This window comes from Schistocerca gregaria, chromosome 3 (genome assembly GCF_023897955.1).
Source record: "Schistocerca gregaria isolate iqSchGreg1 chromosome 3, iqSchGreg1.2, whole genome shotgun sequence".
Lineage (NCBI taxonomy): Eukaryota > Metazoa > Arthropoda > Insecta > Orthoptera > Acrididae > Schistocerca > Schistocerca gregaria.
Window position 1 is genome coordinate 956,246,632 of NC_064922.1, and position 22,401 is coordinate 956,269,032.

The 22,401-nt window shown below is 37.6% G+C and overlaps 2 protein-coding genes across 3 annotated transcripts in view; one reads left to right on the forward strand and one right to left on the reverse strand.

Moving 5' to 3' along the window:
• LOC126355949 (mitochondrial enolase superfamily member 1-like) overlaps positions 1-22,179 on the reverse strand; it is a 94,275-nt gene extending 72,096 nt beyond the window's left edge. The window contains exon 1 of one of the 2 annotated variants that reach the window (XM_050006536.1): positions 22,106-22,179. Coding sequence is in view for 1 of the 2 variants with exons in the window: in XM_050006534.1 (XP_049862491.1) it covers positions 1,952-1,965 (14 nt within the window). In the remaining variant the exon portion in view is untranslated. Of the gene's footprint in view, positions 1-1,951; positions 2,108-22,105 lie in introns of those variants that run through there. The other variant, XM_050006534.1, reaches the window with a different exon arrangement.
• LOC126355950 (uncharacterized) lies at positions 1,700-16,650 on the forward strand. Its single transcript, XM_050006537.1, has 5 exons — positions 1,700-1,854; positions 2,954-3,482; positions 3,766-3,990; positions 8,071-8,160; positions 16,388-16,650. Exons 2-5 carry the CDS (start codon positions 3,351-3,353, stop codon positions 16,400-16,402), a joined length of 462 nt encoding a protein of 153 aa, XP_049862494.1. The 5' UTR covers positions 1,700-1,854; positions 2,954-3,350; the 3' UTR covers positions 16,403-16,650.
• Positions 22,180-22,401: the final 222 nt, after the last annotated feature.

Consider the following 22,401-nt stretch of genomic DNA (forward strand, 5'->3'; position numbering starts at 1 on the left):
GTTAGAGTATAGATTAGGATTAAAATGAAGTAACTGAAGTTGAAACATAGTTCTCATCTCAATGAGGATCGTTTCTTTTTCCTATTTTTCAGTAGAAGATGTTGCTGAACATACAGTTCTACATTACATTACATTCTCATATACAGTCTTGAACAAATGTTCACTGAATTGCTGTCTTTACTCCTTATATTATTATACAATTAAGTTGTATAATTAAGGTTATAAAAGCCTAAATAGGAAACAGTCAACAAGCTTGCTCAGTTAACTGATCCAGTTTTCTATCATATGCCACTCTCAGAAACATAAACTTATCCAAAAACTGGCCTATGAAGTACACTGGAAATCCTAGGGATAGAATGGATATCTTAGATTTACTGGTACTACTTTGGTCAGAATTGAGGATTTTGGCAATTAGCAGTGCAAGTAGTTCTTACTGGAAGAATTCAAGTACAAACCCTGATACTTATGAGGTGACCTAGTGTAAAGTGGTGCATCAGCCACACCCATGTGTGACTGTCCTTCTCCTCTAAGTGGTTTTCTATGTTCTGCATAAACACTTTCCACAGTACGCTTCATCTAGGGCTTGTCATACTACTGAAATCATGACAGGATCTTCACCCATGTGCGAGAAGTGTTCTTTACAACATAGCTGGTGCCATCCTCAGTTGTATAGTTAAGGTTAGTGTCCAAACAGCTGCCTGCAACTGTTGCTATTATTATATGATAGTCTTTGCCAAGATATTTCCACAAAGAGCCTAAATCATAGGTAATAATGCTGAATACTGCACTTGGCTTAAAAATACTAGTTATGGCACCTGGTAATCACTTCCATTCCCCTCCCATTACTACTACCTAAGAAGAACACCTTCTTAACACTTTCATTACTGAACTTTGCTTGCATCTTATGCCCTGTACTGTCAGACTGCTTCTGAACTTTTCAAATTTCCCAAGTCGTCTCACACACTTGAAGAATCTGAACACTGTAATCAAAAATTCTTAAAGACAGATGTGTAAATAGATAAAATATGTCCTTGGGTTATACACTCTTTATCAATGAAATGCATCTAAAAGAATGTGCCTTGGAGGAAAATAAGATAGGTAATGTTTATACTTATACTATGTTTCACAAAATTCCAAAATAAATAAGAAAATATTTTTGTAGACACAATAAGAAGCTTAAATATTAACTGTAGAAGAACAATGGAAGAGGCTACCAGGATATTAGCGAGGGGCCATCAATACAATAGCACTTGTAAAATGTGTTATTGGGAACAGGATTCTGTACTGAATCACCTCAAACATTGTGGGTCCCCTACTGAAGCAACATATTATTTATACTAAGGTCTTGAAACTGTATGCTTAATAACTGGAGAAATGAGATGATAACTAAAAACTGAAAGCTAGGTTATAATTAAGTAAAAGTGACTGGTTTATAGAAAAATAAAATAAGTATCATTAGCGCTCATCTCTGAAAATTTCCTCTTCTATAGCGCAATTGAGCTGTGTGCTTTATTTTTGTAATAAATTTTTTCTACTTGTCTGTTTTTGCCATGAAAAACCATATATTTGCCTTTAGGTAGAACTAACATGCACACAAATGTGTGTCAAATTCTCTGGAGACTTTCCAGACTACAACAATTATTTTCCAATTAAGTAAAAGCTCATTAACCCCTTATTAAGAAATGTCATTACCAAAACAGAAGCTTCCATTTTTAGGAAGTGAATCATGCAAGATGAAGGCAACAGGTTACAACTAGAGACAAACAGTGTTATTCACTTATGAAAGTATTGAATAACACTTATTTCTTTTATAGGATATTTGCACTAAACACAGAAATGAGCATAAACAGCTAAGTAAGAGTATTATTTTTCTGTGATTTAAGTAATGCAAAGTAGTTTTATTGGTTATTTGTACAAAATTTCTTAAATGTATGTTTATAGTATAGCATACCCTTGCTTAGACATTGATGTTAACTTATTCTTGTTTCCTCAAGAAATGAAAGTAATGTGGCTCAGTTATCTTGTTGTTGACTGTTTCTTAATAAGGTTATGTAAGCTACTGTATCTAACCTTGAAATTCAAAATAGCATTCCAAGCAGTGCTGTCATCTGTGAAGTATCACTTGACACATAATCTTATCATACAATTGTGATACAACAGCCTATGTCAATGTAGTTCAGTGTAAATAGTAATACCTGAATCACATGAAGGCTGCACAACTGACAGCCAGTGTGCAATAAAACAACACACATATCAAAGTACAAGTCAAGAAAGTCATTTCCAATAAAAACTCATAATGTTAATATTATCAGGTGACAATACATAATACAGATCTAATATCAAAATGCTTGTTTTTGTTTGTATATGTTTCATTTACTTTTGTCTTCTTTCCTCTTAACAGTAATGAAATGTAGTGAATTCCTAAAAATACCAGCACAATCTATATGGCCTGATTCACATTTGTTGAAAATAAGGCTAACACTGTGCACTACTACATCCAGAAATATCACAGTTGCTAGGACAATCGCATACTGGTACACAAAACTCAGTTATTAAAGCCAGTAATTTTTCAGTTAGTGAAACATTAACTTATTTTATTACACTATTAATGATAGAAATTGGTCAAAATTTGAAAAACAAGATCTTTATTTTATGACTCATTAGAGATAAGTAACAAAACAAATGTCATTGTTGAGGGAACAGAAAACTAAACCAAAGACTGACATATAGTACATTAATACATTTCAGGGGTCTCAAAATATTTTGTATAGTGTTCACTCTGGCAGTGTATGTGCCATCATATTATAACTCTTAAATTATTCAACTGAATCTAAACAGTGAAAGTTCTTTCTCCTTCCAGCAATTTTAAATGCTGAACGGATACATATTTTGTAATTAATTTAATAACATGTGCTAATCTAGTACAATTTGAAAAAAATTCTTATTTTTACAGCAGGCAGTGACAGAAGCTTTGAACATATGCAATTTAATAACACATTTATTTTGCAACACATCAGGTTGGGACATTTTCCACAAGAGGTAAAATCAGTTTTTTGGAGGATAATTTGTAAATGTGTGTGAAAGGCAACTACAGCCATTCACTAATATTATTACACTTAATTAGCATCTAACAGCTAAATTCAATGTGAAAATAGAAAATCCTGCCTGTATTATAAGCAATGAATTGAGTAAAGGTGAGTACTAATCTTTTGGCCAAAGCATTCTTCAGAAAAGAAAAGAAAAAACACACACATTCATATGAGCAGGCATACTTCACACACACACAAGCACTGTCTTCAGCCATTTTAGTATTTCTTGCTAAAGCAGTAGCAGGTAGGGGTCATGTGTGCATGGGGTGTGCCTACTTGTATGAAAGTGTATGTGTATTTTTTCCTTTCTTTTCTGAGAAAGCTTTGGCCAAAAACTTAGTGTGTAACAGTCATTTTTTGTTGTGCCTGTCTGCAACTTGTATCATCTTTATGGTCAGTAGCAATCTATTCTTTCTGTAATTGTTGATATTCCAAGTATGTCAGAATCTTTACATGTTGCAATAAGTGTAGAGGAAAATGGTTCTGAATGCTGGGCAAGCTAGGATTTCTTTTCTTAATTTTTTGTAATTGCATTATCATCACACTGTTGTTATTCAGTATAATTTAATCTTCATAACTACAAAGGACTGTCACGTGGAATTTCATTCCATATGTGTCTTTCTAAGACCAATAACTAACTTGTTTACATCAAACTGTGTTGAACGGATTTGAGCAGTCAGCCCACAACATCCAAGTGGAAACAGCAAAAAATGTGCAGCCACACTCCAGATCAGTACCATTGGAAACTGTGACAAGATATTCAACATGGAAATGCAGACTTCCAGCCTACAGCCACGATTTTTTTATGCGCAAGAACACAAGTAGCTCCCTGCTAGCAGCAAACCAAAGGAAAACAGATGCAGAGCAAAATCTTCACGAACCAAAACTACAAGAAAACCCTGTGAGTGGTGTCAAAAATCATTCCATTGGAAAACAGTCACTATTATCCTTTAAAATATTACACCATAATGTGTAGTAAATGTTCAATAAGTTACTAGAAATAGATCTCTACCAAAAAATAAAGTCACACTTAGATGTTCTCTGTATTACTGAACACTGGTTAACAGAAGACAAAATTTAAAAAATGCCATTTGGCGAATTTACTCTAGCTGGTTATTCTTGTCTGAACAAAAGTAAGGGAGGTGGTACAGCAATCTATGTCAAAAAAATTTAAGCTACAAAAACCTCACAAAGTACAATAATATGCAAATAGAAACAGCCTTTGAATTCTCCTTAATTATCTTAACAGACTATAACCTATTGATACTGAATGTATATAGAGCCCAAACATTCAATCACTCCCTCAAAGCACTACCTACAAAAATTCACTCAATAAACAAAATCTATTAATAAGTGGAGATTTTAATATTGACTTCCTAACACCTGGAAAAAATAAAGATGAATTGTTGAATACTTCAAATTCATTCAACCTATCCCCATCTGTAAACACACCAACCAGGATCACAAAAAATTAAAAAACAGCTCTAGATCAGATTTTCATAAACACAGACAAACTACACCACTCAATCAAAGTCATCGGCACAGGTTACAGTGACCATGAAGCCCAAATACTAACGGCAAATTTAAATCGCATAAGACAATATCCCACAAAAACTAAAATGCAAAGACAATTTAATGATGATAATATAAGGCTTTTTAACTATCTGTTAAGGGCTGAAAACTGGACAGAGGTTTATAAAGAAAATGATGTAAACTACATGTTTAATTCCTTCCATGAAACATTTCTCCACCACCTCAATACTGCATTTCCACTGAAATCCAGGAAAATCGGAAACAAACACACAAACTCATGGGTAACAAAAGGGATAAGGATTTCCAGCCAAAAAAGTGTGACCTAAAAAATCACACAAAACACCATGAAGTCAATGATCAGTTTAGGTCATATTGTAAGACCTATTTTGCAATCTACAGAAAAATAATCCAACAAGCAAAAAAATTATACAATGATAAATTTATAAAGGAATCTAACAATAAAATGAAAGGCTTGTGGACAGTTGTAAAAAAAAGAAACAAACAGTAAGCAGCATGTTATGAACAAAACGTTAAAACTAAACCTAAATGATGAATGTCACATCAGATCCCCACAAAATAGTAAGTGGTTTTAATGACTATTTTAGCAAAATAGCAGAAAACCTGATAAAGAAAAACTGCCACAGACCAAATACTCAACATAAAACACTAATGGAAACCATACCAGTACATGCATCAATGTTTCTTCACAAAGTCTCCAATACTGAAGTACTTACAGCTATAAAAGGACTAAAGAATAAGTACTACAGTGGCAGTGACAACATTCCTGATTTAATTGTAAAGAAATGTGGAGAATCCATTGTAGAACCTCTAACCCACATAATAAATGCATCCTTTACAAATGGAGTTTTCCCTGAGCTACTAAAGACTTCTAAAATTACCCCACTTCACAAAAAGGCCCCTAAAAATAATGTAGCCAATTACAGGCCCATAGCACAACTCAGCTCATTCTCAAAAATATTTGAAAAATTATTTTACATTAGATTGGAAGACTTTACTAATAAACTATCCTTATTAACAAAACACCAGCATGGTTTTAGAAAAAAAGAAAGACGACTACCACAGCTATTTATGAGTATCTCAACAAAACCTTAAAAGCACTGGATAATAAGGAAATATCTACTGGTATCTTTTTAGATTTATTTTGATGTAATTGACCATGCCATACTCCTTAAGAAGCTAGCAAATAAAGGTATAAGAGGAACTGCAAACAAATGGTTAGAATGAGATTTTCACTCTGCAGCGGAGTGTGCGCTGATATGAAACTTCCTGGCAGATTAAAACTGTGTGCCCGACTGAGACTCGAACTCGGGACCTTTGCCTTTCGCGGGCAAGTGCTCTACCAACTGAGCTACCGAAGCATGACTCATGCCCGGACCTCCTCTACTTCTGCCAGTATCTCGTCTCCTACCTTCCAAACTTTACAGAAGCTCTCCTGCGAACCTTGCAGAACTAGCACTCCTGAAAGAAAGGATACTGCTGAGACATGGCTTAGCCACAGCCTGGGGGATGTTTCCAGAATGAGATTTTCACTCTGCATTGGAGTGTGCGCTGATATGAAACTTCCTGGCAGATTAAAACTGTGTGCCCGGCCAAGACTCGAACTCAGGACCTTTGCCTTTCGCAGGCAGTGCTCTACCAACTGAGCTACCCAAGCAAACCTCACGCCCTGTCCTCACAGCTAGTGCTGGTTCTGCAAGGTTTGCAGGAGAGCTTCTGTAAAGTTTGGAAGGTAGGAGACGAGATACTGGCAGAAGTAGAGTTGTGAGGACCGGGCGTGAGTCGTGCTTCGGTAGCTCAGTTGGTAGAGCACTTGCCCGCGAAAGGCAAAGGTCCCGAGTTCGAGTCTCGGTCGGGCACACAGTTTTAATCTGCCAGGAAGTTTCAAATGGTTAGAATCTTACCTGTCAAACAGATTACAAAAAGTTGAAATTAATTTTGATAAAAAGAATACAACCACCCGTCAATGTACTGTCCACTGCTCTGACGCAATGCCTATGAGATATGGTGTGCCACAAGGTTCAATCCTGGGACCCATACTGTTTCTGCTACACATTGATGACATAAGCATGAAGCTTGCTACAGGGCATATCACGCTATTTGCCGATGACACGAGTATACTAATAACAGGTACTGATACAGAGGACCACAACCAAAAAATTAAACCGCTTACGTTGTCACTCAGCAAATGGTTCAACAAGAACAAACTGATTATAAATATACAAAAAACAACATACATCAGCTTCAGCCTCTCATCCTAAAAACAAGAAATGCCCAATGTGATTCTAAATAACCAAGGGCTTACATGTGTGGACTCTGTCAAGTTTCTTGGCATATGGCTTGAAAAAAGTCTTAAGTGGGAGACTCACACAAATTATATCTCAAAAAAGCTATCAACTGTGTTACATTTAAAGGATACTCAAAAAATCTGTCACAAAATCTGTTCTCATACATGTATATTATGCTTACTTTCACTTTACATTACAGTACAGAATCATATTTTGGGGGAACTCACCTGGAGGTAGATATATTTTCAAAATGCAAAAAAAGGCAATACGCATAATATGTAATCTAAGACATAACAAATAATGCACACAACATTTCAAAACAAATGGCATTATGACACTGCCCTCTGCTTACATTTATAATATCGTCTCATTTGTCAAGTTATACCTGTCAAAGAATGACCGCACATTAAAATTCAATGGAGATATTCATAACGATGCACAAGGCAGCAATCTGACGTACATATTATCAGTCCAGAACTAACTGCTACCAAAAAAGTGTTTTAAATGTTGGGATACAAATGTATAATAATTTACCAAATGAAATCAAAGCAACAAAAACCCAAGAGCTTTCACATGTAAGTTAAAAAAATATCTCTTGGACCAATGTTTTTATGCAGTTGATCATATTTTTTGAAAGGGGTTAAAATTGTAAACAATTTTATAATAAATGTTCAATTAGGTCTGAAAATTATATGCTGTGCATGTCTATGAAATATACTGGATTATTTTACTATTACATTTGTATTGGCTGTTTGTATTTTACTATACAACATTTGTTAAAAATAGATAATTTCCTCATTACAAAATAATGTAAAATCAATTTATTAAAAAATACTTGCAAATATGTTCTCCTGACCTGTCCAATATCATATGAACAACCACACAATTCTATGATTTGTATTGACTGTTTTGTTTAAGATAGATAATTTCCTCACTACAAAATAATGTAAAAATCAATTTGTAAAAATTACTTGTAAATATGCTCTCTTGACCTGTCCAATATGATATGTACAACTGAAAAATACTGTGACTGTCTGGATCAATAAAATACAATACAATACAATACAATACAACCAGTTTGTAACCATGTTACATATTACCTTGAATAAGTCTCAAATTGTTCATTTTATGTCTCTTTCCAGGATGTTCAAACCAGGAAACATTGCAGGTATTGGAAAATACTTTCATATTTTTGGGACAGAACAGGAATATGTCAAACATCGAGACAAATGGTATGCCATATTTTAGATTTTACTATTCTGAGATAAATTTCAGTGTTGAATGTCAGACTGTTACAGTGGCCATTGTTTTCTGTTATGGGAGTGAGATTACACCCATGCAAAACAGGTATTATTAGTTCCTTAAGATTCTGTTTTTTTTTTACTGAAACTATACAATGTGTCCTAGGAGAAACAGTCAATATGCAGGGATGTGACAGGAGTGACCATTCGAAGCAAACAAATCTAGCAAACATGGGCTCTAAAATGCATACTTTCAGATCTATGAGCACTTCTTCATCTTTGATACTGTAAAACAGATCTCTTCTACTGCAAGCTCTTTGCTTTCCATGTTTTGGGAGGTGGTGGTACAGACCAAAGTAAGAACAAAATTGTCTAGTAAAAAGGGGCTCTAAAACGTATATCTTAATAGCTATGAGCACTTGTTCAGCAGAAGAGATGTGTTTCACAGCAGTGATAATGAACAAGTACTCATAGCTTTTAAGGTACGCACTTCAAAGCCCATGTTTTTGGGACTTTTTTCCCTTGTTTTTGTCCATACTACCACCTTTCAAAATATCGAAAGCAGAGAGCTTAGAGTAGAAGAGATTTCTATTACAGTATCAAAGATGAAGAAGTGTTCATAGCTCTTAAGGTACATGCATGTATTTTAGATCTCATGATTACTAGACATTTTTGCTACAAATGATCGTTGCTGACATATTCATGAATAATGACCACTCCTCCTGAGAGAACATGTACAGATCACTAAATAAAATACACGGAAAGAGCAAACAATATATTTCTCATTCCTATTTGCTCTGTCTTGGTTTGATAGGTAATGCTTTGTAAAATACATACCAGGAAGCTGTTATCCCACATTTTTTGAAAAACTATTTGCATTCTATTTCATGTGTATATACTTTTTAAATCAATGAATTGAATAAAATGAATTTGTTCAGTCCCTAGGATACAGGATACAAATTTTACATTAAAGAAAGCAAACTGTCTTTAATGGTTGCACTGTTCAACATGACAACTCAAGTTGTAAAAGCTACCATCAGTAAGTGCTCAGCTTACGGCAAGAAACTGAGGACTGTTCAAAAAGTAACCAACTTTTATTTATGAAATCAATCTTTATTCAGATACAATTGTTTGACACTAGTCCCCTTCAGCTTCCACACAGCTCTCCCAGAGCTTCTACCACAGCTGGAAGCATCAATGGAAAGTCTCTTTCGGTATGATATGCAGCTGCCCCATGAAATCCTTCCTGTTCTTTTTTAGTTTGGGGAAAAACATGAAGTCACTTGGTGCTAGGTCAGGGTAAAAGGGAGATGAGTGGATGCATTATCTTGATAAAGGTGCCAACTGTCTGCAAATCTGGCCATTTGTGTCTCACCACTTCACAAAGGTGATGCAGAACCTCTTGGTAATACTCCATATTGACATTGGTGCCTTTTGAGGTGTACTCATATGGACACATCATAATGGTTTTCCGTGCTATTGATCAATGGAACACGTAACTAACTAACTAACAACACTATTGGAGTCAAAAAAGATCGTCAGCATGGTTTTCACGTTGCTGCAGACCTGCCTTGCTTTTTTGGGTCTCAGGGATGATGGGTGCTTCAATTGCAATGACTGATACTTTGTTTCTGTGATAACCATAAACCCAGGATTCATTACCAGTTATCACTGTGTTATGAAAGTTGGGATTACTATTTTGCAGCATCCAGCATGTCCTCTAAGAACTCTGAACAAAGTCGCTTCTGCTCAGTTGTTAACAACTTTGACTCAGTTCCCAGATGGTACTGTTTTTTTTTGTTACTTCTTTCATTCTGCCAATGACTTATTAATGTAAAAAAATGTTATGAAGCACCGTGGTACAGAGTCCATGCTAAACTGGATATGTCAGTTCCAAGGACAGAAAAAGGCAAAGGCAGGCCACAGACAACATAACTATGTCTAGTGAATTGCCACAGAGTTCAGTCTAGCCTCCAGGATGAAGTCACCTTTACCTTCTTTTACGTCAAAACGAAGATCTGATATGTAACAATTTTGGACATGATGATGATTATTATTATTAAGTCACTGTAAGTTTAATGCCAATAATTTTTTATATTAATGGAATTGGCCAAGGGTATAATTTCTTCTTTTCTTATTGTAGTGAAACACATGTACATCACTGCTCTCAATAACTTTTTTCTGCTTGCCACATCAAAACTAGCAACATTCTCGTTACTTTAAATTCAGTTGCAGTCTCCAAACCTTTCCCTATACTCATAACATTTCCTCCCCTTAGAAAATAAAATCTGGTTATACTGTACTCCACAAAAAGCCAGTTTCACACATAATACACAATTACAAATTTCTACTTTTATACTGTGGATTCAAAAGATAGCTCTAGATTTTTGACAGTTTTATTTCTTTAGTTATAATACCTCGAAAGCACACAGAAATATGCTAACTTCTGGAAATTTTTGTATCAAAATGTATCACAAACTTCTGTGGAAAACAGAAAGCAGTCAGTGCAATCCACCTACATGAAATTTCCTCACTTCCAGTCCTACTGGAGCATGTCAAAGTGTCCAGGCAAAGTGGCTCGAAAACCCTGGCTCCGGGAAATCTACACCATCACTAGATAACCAATTCATTTCACACTTGAAAACAATATTCACTGTGGTTTACATTCTAGCTACTATCAAAAGCTGAATGTTCTCCACACATCAAAAAAAGTTTTGCATCACTTTGGTTCTGAGAGTTCCGGAACCTATAGCAAAAGCTGGAATAGAGATCAACATAAATATCATTCCTGCCCATTTTATTGCTCATGAAAACCACACATTGCATGTTGTACCACCATACAGTGAGACCTTCAGAGGTGGTGGTCCAGATTGCTGCACACACTGGTACCTCTAATACCCAGTAGCAAATCCTCTTGCATTGATGCATGCCTGTATTCATCGTGGCATACTATCCTTAAGTTCATCAAGACACTGTTGGTCCAGATTGTCCCACTCCTCAATTTGATTCAGCTTAGATCCCTCAGAGTGGTTGGTGGGTCACATCATCCATAAACAGCCCTTTTCAATCTATCCCAGGCATGTTCAATAGGGTTCATGTCTGGAGAACATGCTGGCCACTCTAGTCGAGCAATGTCATTATCCTGAAGAAAGTCATTCACAAGATGTGCATGATGGAGGCACGAATTGACATTCATGAAAACAAATGCCTTGCCAGTATGCTGCCGATATGGTTGCACTATCAGTCGGAGAATAGCATTCACGTATTGTACAACTGTTACGGCACCTTCCTTGACTACCAGAGGCATATGTCGACCCCACATAATGCCACCCCAAAACAGCAGGGAACCTCTACCTTGCTGCACTCACTGGAGAGTGTGTCTAAGGTGTTCAGCCTGACTGGGTTGCCTCCAAACACGTCTCTGGCGATTGTCTGGTTGAAGGCATATACGACACTCACGGGTGAAGAGATTGTGATGCCAATCCTGAGCAGTCAATTTGGCGTGTTGCTGGGCCCATCTGTACCGCACTGCATGATGTTGTGGTTGCAAAGATGGACCTCGCCATGGATGTCAGGAGTGAAATTGTGCATCATGCAGCCTATTGTGCACAGTTTGAGTCATAGCACAATGTCCTGTGGCTGCACATAAAGCATTATTCAACATGGTGGCATTGCTGTCACAGTTCCTTCGAGCCATAATCCGTAGGTAGTGGTCATCCACTGCAGCATTAGCCCTTGGGTGGCCTGAGTGAGACATGTCATCGTCAGTTCCTGTCTCTCTGTATCTCCTCCATGTCCAAACAACGTCACTTTGGTTCACTCCAAGATGCCTGGACACTTCCCTTGTTGAGAACCCTTCCTGGCACAAAGTAACAATGCGGACGTGATCGAACTGCGGTATTGCCTAGGCATGGTTGAACTACAGACAACACATCTACATTTATACTCTGCAAGCCACCCAACATTGTGTGGTGGAGGGCACTTTACGTGAATGAGCCATGTACCTCCTTCCTGGTGGAATGACTGGAACTGATCGGCTGATGGACCTCTTCCGTCTAATAGGCACTGCTCATGCATGGTTGTTTACATCTTTGGGTGGGTTTACTGACATCTCTGGACAGTCAAAGGGACTCTCTCTGTGATACAATATCCACAGTCAATGTCTGTCATGCAAACCTGTTTTTCAAGTGTTTACTAAACATAAAAACATTCAGTTCTACTTAGGCGATGAGAAGTTTTGGTTTTGTCTTACTATATCTTAATCAGCAACACAGGAGCACGTTAATTTGAGAAAGAATTGCACAGCAGGTGATCCCTGTGGTAATGACATAGTTACAGATACATTAAAACTAATCAACACATTCAATATATTCCTTTAAAAACTGTGGAAAAAATGTAGCTATTAAAACTAAACAAATACATATGGATTAGATTTACAAAGGTAAATATTGTATAAGCTTCCAAAAGTCAATGAATCTCTAACAAAATTGTAAAGGACATTAGATACAAGCAACTGAAAAGTGCTATCTAACTTGGAAATACTAGTAACTACGTATCCAATAAATCTTGTGTTGGTTTGGTACCATAAATCGCTGATCTCCTTGGCAACTGGTCAATGATTTAAACTATATTTTCAGGAAGTCGGAGGGTAATATATCAGTCACATTAGTATGTGTGCATCTTATTCTTCTCAGCTGTCCTTCAAGCCCATCATTCATCTATTCCCTCAACCACATTATCGAATGCTTATCTTGCAACTTGAAGAGTCACATAATCTTCATATTCCAAGTGATGTAGCTAATGTGGTCTTGTTTTGACATTAGCCTATACCTACCTGGAACTATTATCTATGGGTAGTCACAAGATCTCATCTTCTTAATCCTTTGCTTACTTCTTGTACCATGTACTGCCATACTGTTTTTAATTCCATTTGATAGTCTATAAAGTTTCAGCTTCTAAAAATATTGTACTAAAGTGAGCAAAAATATACGGACAAAATTTTAATGGAAGCTGTAGGACAGAACAGCATAGCTGTGGTTCCAATCCCTAGTTGAACTTTGGAACCCACAAAACGCTCTGAAAATGTTCTCAGGTCAGAGAAGGAAAGAACTTACCTGCTAGGTTTACCTACAAAAAGACATTGCTTATAATAGTAGGTCAATGTGGTGCTTAGACTGATGACGTGTTTTGACTGTTCATGCTAAGGGAATTATAGGAAAAGTGTTACAGAATTTTCTTTATATCTGTGTCAGCAGAACACTACTGCCCCCTTTTTTCATTGCTTGGGCCTGCTTCTCTCGCTCTCCTTCCTGAACATATCTACATCCACACTTGCAGCTGCGAACTTTTCCCATAAGATGATACTTCAGTGCAACAGTAGCTCCAAAACCATTGTTGAACCTGTCGTGAACTTGCAAATGTCGCATATGGCTGCTATTTGGTGGTTAATTGATCCCTCACCCACAATAGTGGCAAGAAATAATTGTAACCCTTTACAATTGACTTTGTGGACAGGATAGCTTTGCTGCCAAATTGAATTCGTCATAAAACCCCCTTATTTCTTTCTCTTAGTTTTGTTCAAAATAACTTAAATTGCACTTCAACTGCTGATACAAGCATTTGGCTCCACTTCAATGTGTACAGTTATTGGACATGTTTACTTGGGTCTAACAATGTATTTATACTGTAGTTTATATCATTATTAGGATCTGCACAGTTATGTGGCACGTTCATTTCTGATTACACGTAATACTAAGGCTTCCTTGACTTCATATGGTACTCTTAATGTGTAATCTGTCTGCCCCCAAGAAATGGGAGTCTGCAAAGCATTGAGGGCACTGCGACTGCACAGTCAGAACTTCACCAGCTTTGTTCCATGATTTGAGAACTATTTTTCATTTATGTATCTGTTCATCCCTGCTCATATTTTGTCACACAGGGAAAAGGGGAAGCCCCCTCAGAAGAGAAAATGCAACAAACATTTGTTGTTGTTGTTGTGGTCTTCAGTCTGAAGACTGGTTTGATGTAGCTGTCCATGCTACTCTGTCCTATGCAAGCCTATTCACCTTCAAGTAACTACCGCAGCACATGTACATTTGAACCTGTTTACTGTACTTGTGAATTGGTTCAAATGGCTCTGAGCACTATGTGACTTAACGTCTGAGGTCATCAGTCCCCTAAAACTTAGAACTACTTAAAGCTAACTAACCTAAGGACATTACACACATCCATGCCCGAGGCAGGATTCGACCCTGCAACCGTAGCCATCGCGCGGTTCCAGGCTGAAGCGCCTAGAACCACTCAGCCAAACCAGCCAGCTGTGTCTAGGTCTCCTCCTGTAATTTTTGCCACAAACAATTACATCTAATAGTAAATTTATGATTCCTTGACGTCTCAGAATGTGTCCTATCAACCAACAACGTCTTTTAGACAAGTTATGCAATAAAATACTTTTCTCTCAAATTCTGATCAGTACCTTTTCATAAGTTACATGATCTACCAATCTAATCTTCAGCAGTTTTTTGTAACACATTTCAAAAGCTTTTAGTCTCATCTTGTCTGAACCATTTATTATCCAAGTTTCACTTCCATACAAGGCTACACTTCAGACAAATGCCATTAGAACAGAATTCCTAACATGTAAATTTATATTTCATTTTAAAAAATCTCTCTTCTCCATAAATGCTTTTTTTTTGCCATTGCCATTATACATTTTATATCCTTTCTACTACAGACATCATGTTGTTTTACTGCCCAAATATCAAAAATCATGTACTACCTTTAGAGTTATATTTCCTGATCTAATTCCCTCTGCTTTGCTTGATTTAATTCAACAACATCCCATTGCCACACCCTTGTTTTGATTCTGTCAATGTTCATTTTATATCCTCCTTTCAAGACACTGTCCATTCTGTTCAACTGCACATCCTAGTCTTTTGCTGTCTTTGATTTAATTACAATGTCATTGGCAAACTATAGGGTTTTTATTCTTCTTCCTGAATTGTAATTCCCTTTCCGAATTTCTCCTCGCTCTCCTTCACATCCTGCTCAATATATAGGTAGAATAACATTGGGGATAAGCTACAACACTGTCTCACACCCTTCTAAACCACTTCTTCCCTTGCATGTTCTTCATGTCCTATAACTGCAGTTTGGTTTATCTACAAGTTGTAAACAGCCTTTTTCTCCCTTTTTACCCCTACTACCTACAGAAATGTAAAGAGTATATTACAGTCAACATTGTCAAAAGCTTTCTCCAAATCTACAACTGCTATAAATGATGATGATGATGCTGATGATGATCTGGAAACATTTTGGACAGCGGTGGGATAACAGCCTGACTATCGCCAACCATACAGCCTCACAGCCTGGAGTGACAGTCTACAATACCATTTCATTTCATAGCTAGACCCCTTTGGTTGTCATCTGCGTCACTCTTACAGCAGAGCGGTATGTTGACGATATTCCACAGGTTATTTTGTTGCCCTTCATGGCAACCCATTCTACGCTTACATTTCAGCATGGTATTGCCCGCCCGCACAGGGCAAGAATTTCTATTGCTTGTCTTTGTGCTTGCCAAACCTGTCGCTGGATCTCTCCTCACCTGAGAATGTCTGGAGCTTATGGACAGGGCCATCCAATCTGCTAGGGGGTTTAGATGGTCTAAGCGCTAATTGGATGGAATTTGGCGTGGAATTCCTCAGGAGCCCATCCATCAACTCTGTCAATCAGTGTCAAGCCATATAACTGCTTGCACAAGGGTCAGATGTGGATCAATACATTACTGGCTTCCTCAGTTTGTGAAACTGCAATCATTTGTTTGTCTGTACATATACATCACACCTACCAGTTTTTATCCCATTCAGATAATTCCTTCCTGGTTGTTCTTTGTTTAGTCTTAGACTGTATATTGTTTCATTGACAGTTTGTGTGTCTATGACACTGATTGGCTACATAAATGCTAATCACTTCAAACACTAAGTAAGTAAAAATGTATTTCGTTTTACACTAAGATGTAAGTGCCATTCCACATGTTAATAATCAGTTTGTATTTAATAAGTGTGTGCTTTGTTTATGTATAATTTCTGCTAGAAATGACATGCCTGAGCAAACACTATCAACTTTGTTAATGAGGCGTTTGCCTTGCTTTTATTAATTACACATATTTAAATATGTGTTGTGGCTAATGTGATACTGAAGTTATTGATTTCTGTTGCAGGAGTTTTCTGTATGATAATGCGGTGTATGACCAAAACACAGACTCAATTTCATGATCATTCTGTTAATTTCCAGATCACAGCAGATTTTTGAAGTGACAGTGCAGAATTATCACTTTTTTTCTTTTTCTACTAGTTTTGAAACAGTCTGTTTTGTTTTTCGTACATCTGGAAAGCTAGTTCACTCAACATTAGGTTGCACAACTCGTACTGTGAAAGAAGTTCTGTGTAGGTGGTTTCATATATGACTGCAGACACAGGAACACCTGCGTGCACTTCAGCTTTGTGTTTTTTCGAGTGTTGTAGTTTTCTCTGAAATAAAAGTTTTACAGCTGTACGAATGGGGGATTTAATGCATGTTTTGATGAAATCGCTGAAAAAGAAAAGAAATAAGAGACATGATTGGGTTCTTGATTGGATAAAGAAGAGACCTCATTCAGTCATCTGAGAAGGTCCACAGAACAGTTCACATTGATTCTAAGTGGGTTAATAATGCAATAAGGAAGAAAGGTACTACACTGCATTAAGCGTTGTCACCTCAACTGAAACTACACATCAAGTTGTGCTTCTCGGATTGTGGGGATTCATGTCTACAGTAGTATACCATGTTCCAAAATCAACAACTGCCAAATTTAGCATTTTTCTCTTCGCAGTTCCGAACAGTAATTACTGTTTTACTTACATTGATATGGATGCAGCAGGAAGGTAATCTGATGGTGGTATCTCTGTGAACAGTGCTCTAAAATCGACAGCAAGTCTGGGACTCTCGGCCTGCCAGAATATGCAATTTTATTTGGTGATGAGGCATTTTCACTACAACCATTGTTAATGAAGTCTTTTCAGTTCACTGAGCTTCAGCTTGAGCGTTTGCTGTATTGTGGAAAATGTATTTGGAATTTTGGTTTCCAAATTTCCTATACACGATTTTCCTTAAACAAGAATCGGCCAACATGAACCATGGGTTTTCAGTCTTGTAGACATGGACTGTTCCAGAGTCAGATGTTTTGCTTGCCTATATTTTTTTTTAACTGCTCTGTATTTGTACTCCTAACTGAGTGAATTTCAAGAATCAAGAATTTTGTTCACCATAAATCATTTTACAACGATATTGGCTACATCATACAGGATGTAGTAGTACATACATAATAATAAAATAAACAAATGTCAATACATTATAGTATACATTTTAAGCATGGCAGTGTACCAAATTTCACCAGCAATAAGCTATACTATAACATACCATAGTATAGTATACCATGTACATAGTGCATTGTGTATTGCATACACTATGTACATACACACAACTTAATCACAGCACATATGTTTAACTACAGAAAGCTATTAAATGCTAATATCCTCCTCAGGCATCTCAAAGACTTCTTTACTGTCATAAAATAGGTTATCTGGCAACCAGCTGTACCATTTAATTTTAAAATTTTTATCACAAATTATTGAACATTTTGAGTGGGTTTACTTTGTGGCAATTTCCTGTTCTTGGTAATCTGTGGCATGGTACGTCTAAATTATCCTTACCTCTGGTGTTGTGTTCATGTATTTCCCCTCTGGCAATACATTCTGAAATATTATTTTTAATACAGAGTAAAGACACATAAATGTATAAATATATAATTGTGAGTATTCTGTGTGTGGAAAAATGATAACGACAGTGCTCCCTATGACTACTTTTACATATTATGCCTAAGGCTTTTTTTGTAATTTCAAACTGATGGTGTGAAGGGTGCACCCCCATATAATCAGAGCATATGACTCAAGAACCATGGACCTCGCCATTGGTGGGGAGGCTTGCGTGCCTCACCGATACAGATAGCCGTACCGTACGTGCAACCACAACAGAGGGCTATCTGTTGAGAGGTCAGACAAATGTGTAGTTCCTGAAGAGGGGCAGCAGCCTTTTCAGTAGTTGCAGGGGCAATGGCCTGGATGATTGACTAATCTAGCCTCGTAACACTAACCAAAACGGCCTTGCTGTTGTGGTACTGCGAATGGCTGAAAGCAAGGGGATACTACAGCCGTAATTTTTCCTGAGGGCATGCAGCTTTACTGTATGATTCAATGATGATGGCGCCTCTTGGGTAAAATATTCCAGAGGTAAAATAGTCCCCCATTCGGATCTCCGGGCGGGGACTACTCAGGACGACATCGTTATCAGGAGAAAGAAAACTGGCGTTATGCGGATCAGAGTGTGGAATGTCAGATCCCTTAATCGAGCAGGTAAGTTAGAAAATTTAAAATGGAAAATGGATAGGTTAAAGTTAGATATAGTAGGAATTAGTGAAGTTTGCTGGCAGGAGGAATACAGGTCAGGCGAATACAGGGTTATAAATACAAAACCAAATAGGGGTAATGCAGGAGTTGGTTTAATAATGAATTTAAAAAAAATAGGAGTGCGGGTAAGCTACTACAAACAGCATAGTGAACGCATTATTGTGGCCAAGATAGACACGAAGCCCACGCCTACTACAGTAGTACAAGTTTATATGCCAACTATCTCTGCAGATGATGAAGAAATTGAAGAACTGTATGATGAAATAAAAAATTATTCAGATAGTGAAGGGAGACGAAAATATAATAGTCATGAGTGACTGGAATTCGGTAGCAGGAAAGGGGAGAGAAGGAAACGTAGTAGGTGAATATGGATTGTGGGTAAGAAATGAAAGAGGAAGCCACCTGATAGAATTTTGCACAGAGTACAACTCAATCATAGCTAACACTTGGTTCAAGAATCATAAAAGAAGGTTGTATACATGGAAGAAGCCTGGAGATACTGACAGGTTCCAGATAGATTACATAATGGTAAGACAGAGATTTAGGAACCAGGTTTTAAATTGTAAGACATTTCCAGGGGCAGATGTGGACTCTGATCACAATCTATTGGTTATGAACTCTAGATTAAAACCGAAGAAACTGCAAAAAGGTGGGAATTTAAGGAGATGGGACCTGGATAAACCGACTAAACCAGAGGTTGTACAGAGTTTCAGGGAGAGCATAAGAGAACTGTTGACAGGAATGGGGGAAAGAAATACAGTAGAAGAAGACTGGGTAGCTTTGAGGGATGAAGTAGTGAAGGCAGCAGAGGACCTAGTACGTAAAAAGACGAAGGCTAGTAGAAATCCTTGGGTAACAGAAGAAATATTGAATCTAAATGATCAAAGGAGAAAATATAAAAATGCAGTAAATGAAGCAGGCAAAAAGGAATACAAACGTCTAAAAAATGAGGTCGAAAGGAATTGCAAAATGGCTAAGCAGGGATGGCTAGAGAACAAATGTACGGATGTAGAAGTTTATCTCATTAGGGGTAAGATAGATACTGCCTACAGGAAAATTAAAGAGACCTTTGGACAAAAGAGAACCACTTCTATGAATATCAAGAGCTCAGATGGAAACCCAGTTCTAAGCAAAGAAGGGAAAGCAGAAAGGTGGAGGCAGCATATAGAGGGTCTATACAAGGGCAATGTGCTTGAGGACAATATTATGGAAATGGAAGAGGATGTAGATGAAGATGAAATGGGAGATACGATACTGCGTGAAGAGTTTGACAGAGCACTGAAAGACCTGAGTCGAAACAAGGCCCCCGGAGTAGACAACATTCCATTGGAACTACTGACGGCCTTGGGAGAGCCAGTGCTGACAAAACTCTACTATCTGGTGAGCAAGATGTATGAGACAGACGAAATATCCTCAGACTTCAAGAGGAATATAATAATTCCAATCCCAAAGAAAGCAGGTGCTGACTGATGTGCAAATTACCGAACAATCAGTTTAATAAGTCACGGATGCAAAATACTAACACGAATTCTCTACAGACAAATGGAAAAACTGGTAGAAGCCGACCTCGAGGAAGATCAGTTTGGATTCCATAGAAATATAGGAACACATGAGGCAATACTGACCTTACGACTTATCTTAGAAGCCAAATTAAGGAAAGGCAAACCTTCATTTCTAGCATTTGTAGACTTAGAGAAAGCTTTTGGCAATGTTGACTGGAATACTCTCTTTCAAATTCTGAAGTTGGCAGGGGTAAAATACAGGGAGAAAAAGGCTATTCACAATTTGTACAGAAACCAGATGGCAGTTATAAGAGTCGAGGGGCATGAAAGGGAAGCAGTGGTTGGGAATGGAGTGAGACAGGGTTGTAGCCTATCCCCAATGTTATTCAATCTGTATATTGAGCAAGCAGTGATGGAAACAAAAGAAAAATTCGGAGTAGGTATTAAAATCCATGGAGAAGAAATAAAAACTTGAGGTTCGCCGATGAAATTATAATTCTGTCAGAGGCAGCAAAGGACTTGGAAGAGCAGTTGAACGGAATGGATAGTGTCTTGAAGGGAGGATATAAGATGAACACCAACAAAAGCAAAATGAGGATAATGGAATGTAGTCGAATTAAGTCGGGTGATGCTGAGGGAATTAGATTAGGAAATGAGACACTTAAAGTAGTAAAGGAGTTTTGCTATTTGGGGAGCAAAATAACTGAAGATGGTCGAAGTAGAGAGGATATAAAATGTAGACTGGCAATGGCAAGGAAAGCGTTTCTGAAGAAGAGAAATTTATTAACATTGAGTATAGATTTAAGTGTCAGGAAGTAGTTTCTGAAAGTATTTGTATGGAGTGTAGCCATGTATAGAAGTGAAACGTGGACAAAAAATAGTTTGAACAAGAAGAGAATAGAAGCTTTCGAATTGTGGTGCTACAGAAGAATGTTGAAGATTGGGTGGGTAGATCACGTAACTAATGAGGAGGTATTGAATAGGATTGGGGAGGAGAGAAGTTTGTGGCACAACTTGACTAGAAGAAGGGATCGGTTGGTAGGACATGTTCTGAGACGTCGAGGGATCACCAATTTAGTGTTGGTGGGCAGCGTGGAGGGTAAAAGTCGTAGAAGGAGACCAAGAGATGGATAGACTAAGTAGATTCAGAAGGTGTATGTTCCAGTAGGTACTAGGAGATGAAGTAGCTTGCACAGGGTAGATAAGCATGGAGAGCTGCATCAAACCAGTCTCAGGACTGAAGACCACAACAACAATTTGAAATATGTGACTAGAAAAGCCCAAAGTACGTCATCCTAATGTAGTCCAAACTCACTGTCTCACTTAGTTTCAAGGTAAGGTGGTTACCATGTTCCTCCCATTAGAGTTTTGAGTCAATGTAAATACCTGAGAGTTTTTCTGGCTTATCACCTACTTCATTTGACATTCTCATCAAAAGTTGTTTGGTTTTATCGGGATTGCACATGAGTTAAAGGCTATTCACATCTGAAATATTGTGATGTGTGGTAAGTAGTGTTGTATCGTCAGCGTAACATACGACAGGGGGGCTCTGGGCTGTTATTAGGTAAATCATTGACAGCTGCAATGAAGAAGAGTCCAAGGACAGATCCGTGTCGTACACCTATGCCGAATTCCATTACGAAAGAATTGACAATTCTGACTGACAAATTGTTTTCTGTGCTCTGGAGCTCAGATATGATCAATCCCTCGATGTTTAGGTCCCGTAGGGCAGCCGCAAGTGCAGCTAGATATTGCTTCATGTTTTTGTAGTCAGCATAATTGAAATCAAACAAATATTTATGCACAGCATAGATATATATTTAAAAAAACATTTTCTTCCTTTTCCCACTTCATATCTTAGTTTTCCGATCTGTTGACAAGACACCTAATCTCAAAACATATGCAACCAGAGCCGCCAAAGTTGGAACGAACCGAAACTACTTAGTTCCACCATCGAGTTGCGCTGTACATTATGCTGCAGCAGCTGCACTTCCATACGACCTAGCTTCGTCGTGTATTAGGCAGAAGCAGAGAATGACAGCACCACTCATATTGGCTTGGCAAAGATCTTAGAATATTAGAGAATGTGGCGCGAAAATCTAAACTTGTAATTAGAAACACGCGATTTATTATGACAATGCTCGAACAGTCCACCGGTATACTGCCGGTTCATAGTGCCCGTTGGACACTATGAACCGGCAGTATACCCTTGGACTGTTCGAGCAACA